The following is an 11,320-nucleotide window of genomic DNA, read 5'->3' on the forward strand; positions in this document are numbered from 1 at the left end:
GCATCATGTAAAGCGTGCCTGAAAAAAAGTTATAAAGTAGAAACAGTAATGCAGATGTTATTATTTTTCATGAAGTACATTTGGCCCTAGAAATTAATGACCAGACCTTGCCTGAAATACATTAGTTTATTTTAAGATAATTCATTCTTTCAGCGCTGCAAGATTTTGAACAGGTCCTCATTCCATGTTGTGAAGTGATCTTTTTTTTTTCTTTTGTTTGTCCCAGGTTTTCTCCAGATATTGCAAGCAAGAGAGGGCTTACAACAGCAGAAATGACTGCAGTAGAAGCAATACATAGAGCAGTTGAATTTAATCCACATGTGCCAAAAGTAAGCATGTTCTACTTTTTTGTGGATTGGAACTTTGATACTTAAATTCATTTCATCTATGTATGAATTTGTATATTCTGTAACTCTCCCTATTCAGAATTGACTGCTTTAACNGCCGCGGCCGCGGAATTTAAATGACCACGTCAAAGGGTTAACTAGTTTCCCTTTAAAACATGTTTTTTTTTCAGGTATTAAAATCTGAAATTGGGTGGTTATTGTGTTTTTCTTATTGTATTAGAAGGGTCAGGGCTCTATTAATTTTACTCTGTTGTACTATGTTAGAAGGAGCTGAGGTTGAAGCAAATTCCCATTTTTGAATTTGTGATTAGAAGTGGATTTCTTTTGGGAAGTCAAATTGAATATTTTGTGAAAAATTAAGTCCATAATATTGAAACAGATGACCAGTTGTTTATATAGGGATGTGGGTAAGTCCAGTGTGATCATTTTAGAGTTTACGGAAAATCATGAAACACTGAGGCCAAAGTGTCAGCTGCTCCTTCTGTGTAAGATTTGGTCTTCCGGCAAGAAAAATAAATTTATAAAAGGTAAGGTAAAAGGTAAAGCTGTCCCTGTAACAGGCCATGAAGGCCCATAGGGATGTGAGAGGTCGAGACTCCCACATCTTCTAGACAGTCGGCTCACAGATGGCCGCAAGGATGTCAGACTTACTTTCCGGCTGTCCTTTAACCCTCAGAAATCTTATTGGTACTCATTTTTGTTAGAGGCTGAGTTGACATCAGGGCTACATTGCAGCTGAAGAAGGATTAAGTGAATTGAAAAAGTTCAGTGACCTCGTCAGAAATCGAACCCATGACCTTCTGGCTTGTAGCATAGTGCCTCAACCAGTTATGCTACCGTGTGCCCCCAGATAAACTTACAGTCTGACATATTACAAATAAAACTCATCAAAATTATAGCATGTGTCAGGAATACTCTATTTTTATGCATGTGTTCCTGGCACCTCTGTAAAAAGTTCTCATTCATGAGCTAAAGTTACTTTTTGGGACTAGAGTAAGCTTGAAACTTGGGTGCCTGTGTGTGGCATTTGAGAGGTTTTCAAGGGGAATTTTCTAGCCTGGCACCAGTTTTATTGTATTTCTCTTTATTTAGCATTTTGAGTCAGTCCCCTCCCCTATTAATAATGATATCAGTGCTAGGCTTGAACACTCTCCTGACAACAGAAAATATTTTCAGCACCTGCTGTAATCTGGGTAAGATTTACCTGTAATGTGGTGGACTGTAGGTTTGTTGATTCCATTAGCATTCTGACCCTGCATAACCTGACCAGATGGGAGGAGCACCAGATTCTTCAATCTGAGCTACTGAGCAGTTTGAAACAAGCCGTGAGATAATTGTACTGTATTTTATAAACCGAAGTTTTATCACGTTGACATTTACTTTATGGGGTTTTCTTATTGTGTGTAGTATTTGCTGGAGATGAAACCCCTCATCCTGCCACCAGAGCATGTTCTGAAAAGAGGTGATTCAGAAGCAATAGCATATGCATTCTTCCATTTGCCGCATTGGAAGCAGGTGGAAGGGGCACTAAACCTACTGCACTGTACATGGGAAGGTACTTTCCGTATGTTGCCATACCCTCTTGAAAGAGGACACTTGTTTTATCCATATCCCACATGTACAGAATGTGCCGACAGAGAGTTGCTACCAGGTGAGGATTTACTCATGTACTGTCATGTCATTTTCCTTGACCCCTTACACTCCCAGGCTCATGTTGTGGGAAGCATGTGATGCTGTAGTCTGGTAGATAATTACAATTGTTTCAGAGGAACATGCTGCCTCCATTTTCAGGGTAGAAAGAGAATGCCATGAAGCGGGAGGAAGCTTGTTCCTCGAATATGTTGGTACCAGTATACCAGTCTAAATTGCTGAATATCCCAGAAGACAGTAGTGTTCATTGATCTACATTGTTTTGTATTGTCAGTTTAAACAGATTGACTACATCAATCACACTGTGTTTTAGGCACTTATGAAACCCAATCTGCTCCCTCACTCCACTGTGCTACATTTGTATGTATATCCACATTCTTGTATCTAACCGTCAAGCAGTAATGCTTCTGACTTGTGTCCAGCAGGTGCCTAGTTTGAAATCTGCTGGGATGGTATCAAAACATTTTCTTTCTTCCCAGGCCTTCCAAGTTTACCACACATGATCATCATCTCATATTAATCAGCACAAAATGGCATATGCAGTTGATACATTGTTATTAAATATCATTTAGTCCATACCACATTGTGTGTGTTCTTTAGTAATATGTGGCTAGCCAACTGATGAACAAATACCTGTTGTAACCTGAACATTCATCACTGCCATCACAAAAGGAGTGCCACTGGATACTATCCTAAACCAATTTAATTCAAATACAAATCACTCCATCCAATGTGACATTGTGACTATTGTGATAGTAGTTTCCAGCTTGTAATGATGTTCCCTCCGAAGATGGTCCACAAGGACCGAAACATGTAAGGGTTGATAGGTTTTCACGTAGTAAAACTTACATGTCACATTGAATGGAGTGATTTGTATTTGTAATTGTTAGTGTGACGGACCAGAATGAAACAAACCAATTTAATTCAATTAACATCTTTGCAGCTTGTTTCTCTGGGATTGATTTGAATGTCATATTCTCATATACTCTTCAGTATGGTCTCTTCATATGATGTTTTCCATTTCCCCATATGCTGGTACCTTCTAATGCAAATTATCTCCATGTATGGAAAATATTCTCATCATGATGTTCTTTACATTGCTTCTCCAGAATATTGAAAGTTAACTTTTATTTATAGTTTTCCACTTACACCTGAAGCTTATTTCAAGAGTACTGTGTCACAGAGGAATACCATAATTCTCTAAAATAGTTGGATATTTTAAATCCTCTGCTTATGGATTTGTAGAGTCTTCTTTAATAACCACCACAGATTGCAACAGAATACACTCCCCCTTTTTTCAGTTCACAGTACACTGAGACTTCTTAATGAGCTTGTGCTGTAAACAGTTGAGAATAAGTATTTTGTGAAACTTGCACAGTTGTCATAAACAAAATGATACAGAAAATAAACATTATATATGTATAAATAAGAAAAATAATAGTTTCATATCATTTCAGATTCTTTTGATATGAGGAGATAAACTAACAGTGGCTTCCTTAATATAATTGTGCTTCCATTTGTTTTTCTTCTCTCTCAATATGATTTCTTTTTTCTGCAACAGTTTTCCATGAAGTGAGTGTGTATCCAAAGAAGGAGTTGCCGTTCTTCATCCTCTTTACAGCAGGTCTTTGTTCCTTCACCGCCTTACTGGCTCTATTAACCCACCAGTACCCTGAGCCCATGGGTGTAATAGCAAAGGCAGTAAGTATTTAGCAGAATAAATCTCCTTATCGTTGTGCAAATTTCATTAATTAATCTTTATCATGAAGCTTAGTGACATAAATCATGATAATAAAAACTGTAAAATGTGTGAGGAATCACTCAGAAGAAGAAAATTGCCTGATTGTTTTTGATGCAGGTTGCAGATTGTTTTCAGTTTAACTTACAATTTTTACATAAAATTTACATTTGCTTTCAAAATATTTGTGGGGATTTCCTAATTTGATTTTCCTTTTATCATCCTCCCACTGGATATTAAGGGCAAGGTGTATTAATCTCAGTCTGCTCATTGAAGTGTCCGTAAAACAGGTGAGTGAGCATAAAAATTTTATATTTACAGTGTCCTGTCATTCTCCATTTCCTCTCTTTCTCTGTGTGCAGGCATGTATGCACACACTATACAAGTATATATATATATATAATTTTGACACAACTTTGCATTCGAATGCGCGTGTTTTTATATACCTACTAGCTGTACCCGGCCACGTGTGAATCCGGAAAGTATACTTCCATGGAAACGCAATAACAGTTGCATAGGAATTGCCGAAACAACAAACACGTTTCCCCGGAGATTAAAGGATAAGAGGTTCCGTTGCGTAACAGCGGGTGAAACCGGAAAGTATACTTCCATGGAAATGCAGTAACAGTGGGCCGTTGCATAGGGATTGCTGAAACAACAAACACGTTTCCCCGGAGATGAGAGGATAAGAGGTTCCATTGCGTAACAAGTGATGAAACCAAGCGTTTCCCCGGTGATAGACAACAGAAGGCTCATTGTATAACATCCGCCGAGGTATAAATAGTCCAGCTTGGACAAGCAGTCAGTCTCGGGGCAGATGCCAAGGGATACAGAAGAGAGTCTGGAAGTAACCGCGGAAGGAGTCACTCTTGGGATAGCTACCGCCGAATGTAAACAGTTCTGATTTATTTTAATTTTAATTTAATTATTTCGTGTGACATTGCGTTGGAATTGGGCTCTGTCATTTACCATAGCGTTCATTTTGTGAGTATAGTTTATTTTTCATTTCATTTTCTTAACTGCTTTCCTTATTTTTCAGTGCAATTGGTGGTGGGATTGAGCTGTGTCGATTTATCTGTGTTTGAATTGAAATATTTCGTTAGACTGAGCCACAGCAACGCGTGGCCGGGTACAGCTAGTATATAATATAATATACACATACATATTTATTTAACCAGTTAAGTGGGTATGTCGTTTTAACACGTCATGATGCTCTGTATCATAGTGAGTATGACACCTCTACATGTCATTCATGTTTCCAACTACACTGTTGTACGAGTAGATATAATGACAGTCGGCAATGCAGATTTGTACGTCATGCATGCTTGCTCTTCTTGTTACTTCAGCGTGTGACAGGAAGGTGATGACTTCTTGATAGCTGTCCTGGGTTCGAGTCTTTGCAAGTAAACATTATGGCAGGTCCTAGCAAGAAGATTCATGTGAGTGGGGAGGTGTTATATGAAACATTGCAAGAGAATGAATACAGTGATATTTATGAGAGCATATATAGTAGTGACAGTGAAATACATGCCATGTGGCAAGCAGAGTGTCAGCTCTGATGAAGAAGAAAATGTTAGTGACAGCAGTAGCATGCAGCATGGCATATGGGCAGAGTCAGGTGTTGAGTGACCGCATTTTATATTTACTGGCAAGTCTTGCATGAGTGTTGATTTAGAAGACCCCGGTAACCTCTTGAGTGTTTTAGTTATTTTGTACACCAGAAATTGTGGACGTAATAGCCAGAGAAAGAAATCAGCATGTCCAAAAATTGTTAGGAAACACGCCTAATCTAAAACTAAGTCTAGGACCCATCACTGGAAGGAAACAAACAGAAACGAAATGTTGAAGTTGCCGGCATTCCTTCTGTTACAAGGACTTCACCAGAAACTGGATAACAAGAGCTATTTTTCTCAGAAGAAAATTCTGGAAACACCTGTATTTCTGGACATGTTCAGTGAGAGGTTTCACCTTCTACTCACATTTCTTCGTGTTGCTGACAACGAAAAGGGTCAGTGTCATGAAACAAGATAGAGCTGCAAACACTGTAGGGTGGCCCTGTGTGCTGCACCATGTTTGTAACGTTAGCGTATGGTGACTGACTTCTAGAGGTGTGAAAGGGGATTGAAGTTCGACAAATGACTAAGAAGCGTCTGACTGTAAGATTTTAGTGGTTAGAAAGTGTACTGTGAGCTGGTATTGAAAACTATATCATAATTATAAAGACCTTCACAGTATGTGCCACTGGAATTGCAACAGTGTTTTGAGTGGTATAACTGTTTTAGTTATTTCATACTCTGTAGAAGATAACGCTTTTGCAGTCAATGTTTGGCAGAACAAATAGCTTTTGTTGCACAGTTCATTTATCCACAGTAGGCTTGAACTTGCAAAGGAAGTACAAATTCAGCCCACATGACAATAAGAAAAAATTGTTATCAGTGAGGCAGTCAGAGCTGTAGTACGTCATAGTGAAGAGTCACTATAATCAAACATGTGATGGTGTGTTTAGGCTGGGGGTAGTCAGTCTGTCTGTCTGTCTGTCTGTCAGTCAGTTTTTATGATTGTATTTCTTTTCTAAACACCAGATGCTGGTCAGGACTGCAGATACTGAATGTGCATGAGTCAAAGCCAAAAGTACAAAATTTTCCTAAAAATATATATATATATATAAACTTTACTGTAACGGCTATATAAATGAAAGTATAGATATATGAACTCTGATAATTGGTTTTCCAGAGACTATTCGTTTTATAATTTTATAATGACACATGGTTATTATACTGAATTTAAAAAAATTGAGCAACAGTTATAAAATTGAATGCCATAGTAACAGATTTAAATGTCCAGGGAATGTTAATCCTCCATTTCAGGAGCGATAAGAACATGAATATGTACAGTTCACTCGTTAATGAAACTAGCAAAGAGTTGTTAAAAACTAGTGGCTATAAAGGAAGATGAACTCTTCATGGATAGAGGCTTGACATTGCAACATCAATATTACAACAATTTATAATATATGTAAAAATACTCATTCTAATTGATAATCATAATTCCCCAAAATTTGTTGAAATACATAACTACACATCCATTCCCTAACTTTCAATTACGTGTAATACAGTATGGCATGAAGGTTAAAAAAGTGCAGGTAGGGTAGTATTCCATCTGCTGTGGAGCAGTTCTCATAGAGATATGAAACTGACTACAAGCAATCCAACATCCTGATCATTGTTAGAACCGCCTAAACTGGAAGATTCTACACAATGGAAATTCTGAAAGATATAACATAGACACTACTGTGTCAGCATTTGTTTTTATTAGCTATTGGTGGTAACACAATGTTTTGACCCTTTTCTTGGGTCATCTTCAGTTATACAGTTATACTACTAGTTCATGAATTGTGTCATTGATCAATATGAATTCATATTGTGTTTGTATGAATCTTTAAAACAAATACTTTAATTAGATGTGGTTCATATGTACGTAGTTTAAAACTTGACATTAAAAGGATAAAAGTTAAAATTAAAATTAGAATTAAAATAGTGATTAAGGTATTTATAACTTAAGTCTTATTTAAGACTTTGTGATTGCTACATATCTGTGTATGTGTTGTTTGGTTGTTCTACTGTGGTAGTGATAGTTGTGATGTGGGGTAACTGCGTGCTGGGATCTTTTCTCAGAATCTGGGTCATATTGGTTTTTGACCTTACTGGAAAATGAGTTGTACTCTGTTTTATATATTGTGACGTGGATGGCGCAATGGGAAGTGGGGGTCACATGAACTCTGCATTTCCTCGAGTTACGTCACATATGCCCACTCCTTCCACCAGTACGCAGTGCTCAGTAAACTTCCCCACCTCAGCGGTGTTTCTTCATGCTGTGCCGAGTAGAGCCGAAGTGAGCCGAAGCATGCTAGCTGTTACACAGCAGTAAACAACTCTCGACAGTGTCGCTAAGCAACAGGGAAGCGAGGCATTATCCCGCTGTCCGGCGGAGGGTTTATAAGAGAACTACACTGCCTAAGAAGTTAGTTAAAATGTAGCAGCCACTGAAGACAGTTGAATTGGAACAGTCGCTGAGTTCAGTTGTAGCAAGCGAATCGTGAACGTGAAGAATACCGATAGTGTGAGAAGTTACTGGGAGCTTGTAATACAGTGACACTGGTATAGCTCCCGTGTTATAAGTACGTGAAGACTACTGAGGACAGAATGAATTCATTAGTGTGTAGGGCTTGTAAATTGTGTAAACCCGTAACAGTGTCATAATTAATTGTAAGTACGACTTGTAGGTTGTTAAATAAACCAATTAACAATCTGAACGGCATCTTCAGTAGCAAACTTGTTACAATATATTACGATTGACATGTAGGGTGTCATATATTTGTTAACTGAAAGTTAAAGAGTTTCTTAAATTTACATAATCTATGTAAGATTTGAGGTTCTCACGGTCGTAACCATGAAGAACGCTGTCTTCTGGGATGTGGCACCATGTAGATCTTGTGTAAACTGACATTTCGGAGGAATGTAGGTTTACACAAGTTCTACATGGCGTCACATCCCAGAAGACGACATTCTTCTTACATAATTATACTTCATACTCACAGCCAAGAGCTAAAATGAACAATTCTTTGAGCAGAAGCTCTGCCCACTATTTGTTGCAGGCCTTCATCTCCAGTTCACATTCTTCTTACAATTCATTGTGTGTCCAGAAGTCCCTGCACATGCAGACATGTGAAAATAAACACTGTGACTTGTATCAAACTTCAATGACAGATATAACACATGAAGCAATTAAAATCACATCAATAAGCTACGTTATGGGTTCTGAATGTGTGCAGCTTTCTTATATCACTTATCTAAGGGATGGTTGTAAAAGCGCCATTAGGACAGGTCTCATGTCATGTTCATCACACAGTCACAGACAGATTGCAAGACCATATGTACTTGCATATAGTTAGGTTAGGCGTCACCACAAGGTGAGTCACACTCAGTATTTTACAATTGAATATTTATTTCCTGCAGTTGTAAAATATTGATTGTGAATCACAATCTATTTAAGTATGAGACATGCAACAGAGTGCACACTATGAACACAGTATGTCCTCAAAAAAATTGGGGGGACAGTATTAGTTTTTCTTGGATTCAGTATTCAATATATATGTTATACTAAGGGCCTGAGTTATTAAAGACAGAATTTACAACAGAACAAACATTGCATTCCTGTCTTACGTGTACAGCATTTTTCGAAAAGCGTGCATTGATGGTTGCTTCAGCTAAGCCACTCATTTTTGCCTGACTAGTAAATTTTTCCACATCACCAGATGTTATTTGGTACTTCGTATGCTGATTGAGGTGGGAAACTTACTATTTCCTTCTCTGCTTATGAACTCAAGTCCTCTGGGTGTATGCATATTTCTTTTGTCTTCCTCCACCAGTTGCTCATATATGGGCAGTGCCTTGTTGACATCTGTGTAGTCCCAGAAAATGCATGGAGATTGTAGGTGAGTCCACAGTTTCATTGCCCACTTTCTTGCACACGGAAAGTCTTGAAATTCTGTATTGCCATTTACATTTGGTCACCCACCAACAAAGATATTAGATTTTCCTAACTCTAAGGCTTAATGAAAGAACTGAGTCGTACTGTCTTTGGCTATAAAGGACAATCCTTCACCCCTTTTGTTGTTATATACTGAAGCAGGTGTTTGCACAGAAAATGTTAACTCCGATTTCAAATGGTTTGGCATTCATAGCTGTTACTTATTATATGTTTCATATAACTTACATCAATTTTAATTGAATACTGAGAATTTGTTGTATTGAGATTACAGTCAAGAATGGATCTATGAATTTACCATTAGAAAGTGTAAAACAATATTATATTTAAGCATCCTGTTACACTCTACACAATGTATAACACAAACTCCGTTTTAAGTACACCTGATGATGGCCAGTTATGGCCGAAACATGTAGTGTAGAAGAAAGAAGACAAAGAACTACAATAAATTGTCGCACTTAAGATGGATTTTGTGTTATACATTGTGTAAAACAATGTTATCTTGGTTTTTAAAAACTGTGATGATAATTGTACCCAAAACGTTTGTTGTCATATAGTTTATTGCTGCTTACAGATGCTGAGTTGGGTTTCTCTTCCATTCCACTATCTACTGGACAAGCTGGAAGCAGTGCTCCCATCAAACTTACTACAACAGCTGTCCAGGATATGAATTTAAATAAACTGAAGACAATGTGAAGACTTTTTCATTCATGAATGTCAGAAGAAAATGAAGAGAGTATGACTGGCATACAAAGAGGGAGTGAATTTTGAAGAGTTATTCCCAGTGATATCTTCATTCACACTGTCAGTGATACAGGATGATTCATAAGTCCCTCCAGAACTTCCAAACTTGGCAGCGCAACAACCAAAAGAGGCACAGCAGAAAGGATATCGGAAGGTAGAGAATCTCTCCAAGTATGTTTGGGTAATATGCACCATGGGATAAGGAAGCATTCTGCATCTTGGAATTTGCCAAAACTGAATCAATTGTGATGGTGCAACAGAGGTTTTGGACCAAGTATCACACAGAACCACCTACGGACAAAACAATTCATGGGTGGTACAAGACATTCCAGCAGTGTGGCTGCCTGTGTGCTGCAAAATGAAGAGGCCAACCGGGCCAGAGACTATCAAATGTGTGCAAGAAACTTTTGTCAGGAGCCCTCAGAAGTGATTTTTTTCTTTTGGGGTTACATCAGGAATCGTGGAGAGATGTTGCAATGTGTGTGTGCGTGCATGGGGGGAGGGGGGGGGCAGGAGAGTGATTACGAGATTGACGTCTGCCGCGTCACCAAGCGTGAATATATCAAGCACCTGTAAGGCAAGACGTACTTGGAGTGTCTATCCTTCTGTTGATATGGCCCCTCACCACCCATGATGACCATCCTGACTATTGTACTGCTGAGTTTGGAGATCCTTGAGGAACTTGTGAATTATCCTGTATTACTGACCTGCAGTACATGGAGAAGAATATGTGGGTGACGTTGCCATGGTGAATGGCAATGCATGTTCTTGCACAAGTTCTAGAGCAAGAACTTATTTGTGCTGTGACTACAGAGTATTTTTGGGTAATGTACTTAATGTAAAAATCCAGGTTTACTGAAGTTGAATCTACAGTTTTACTAGACTGCGGTTTGTATGGTTAAGGAGTACATTGCATGCCAAGACATTATTTATTGTGTAATTGTTTTCTTTGTTGCAAATGATACTTCATTTTTTTTAGAAATATTTCTTCATTAGATTTTTTTAAGTCAGCATAGATGACAGTGTAATAAAACAGTAAGGTACTAATATTGGCCAGGAAATCACTGGTTAGAATAAATAAATAAATTAATAAACACTGTTGTTATTTTACCTGTATGGGTCATAAATTGCCTCCTGTATAAAAGTGTGAAATCTGTAATGAAGTGAAAACAGTCTCTCTGGCTGCAAAACATTGTCACCGACAAAATGGGTAAGGGAAGAAGAGAAATCATACAATATAGTTTGTCAATACCTGGCTTAGGATGGCCTTCACCTTTGTAAGGTGGTGGCAGTG

General features: G+C 38.1%; 1 protein-coding gene across 5 annotated transcripts in view; it reads left to right on the forward strand.

Moving 5' to 3' along the window:
- Positions 1–11,120, forward strand: part of LOC111871312 (protein ST7 homolog) — a 73,680-nt gene extending 62,560 nt beyond the window's left edge. For all 5 annotated transcript variants that reach the window (XM_023864331.2, XM_023864333.1, XM_023864332.2 and 2 more), the window contains exons 8-11: positions 227–329; positions 1,755–1,998; positions 3,559–3,698; positions 9,857–11,120. In XM_023864331.2, the coding sequence (XP_023720099.1) occupies positions 227–329; positions 1,755–1,998; positions 3,559–3,698; positions 9,857–9,952 (583 nt within the window). In that variant the 3' untranslated portion in view covers positions 9,953–11,120. The remainder of the gene's footprint in view (positions 1–226; positions 330–1,754; positions 1,999–3,558; positions 3,699–9,856) is intronic.
- The last annotated feature ends 200 nt before the right edge of the window (positions 11,121–11,320 follow it).

Source organism: Cryptotermes secundus, unplaced genomic scaffold, assembly GCF_002891405.2.
Source record: "Cryptotermes secundus unplaced genomic scaffold, Csec_1.0 scaffold1116, whole genome shotgun sequence".
Taxonomy (NCBI): domain Eukaryota; kingdom Metazoa; phylum Arthropoda; class Insecta; order Blattodea; family Kalotermitidae; genus Cryptotermes; species Cryptotermes secundus.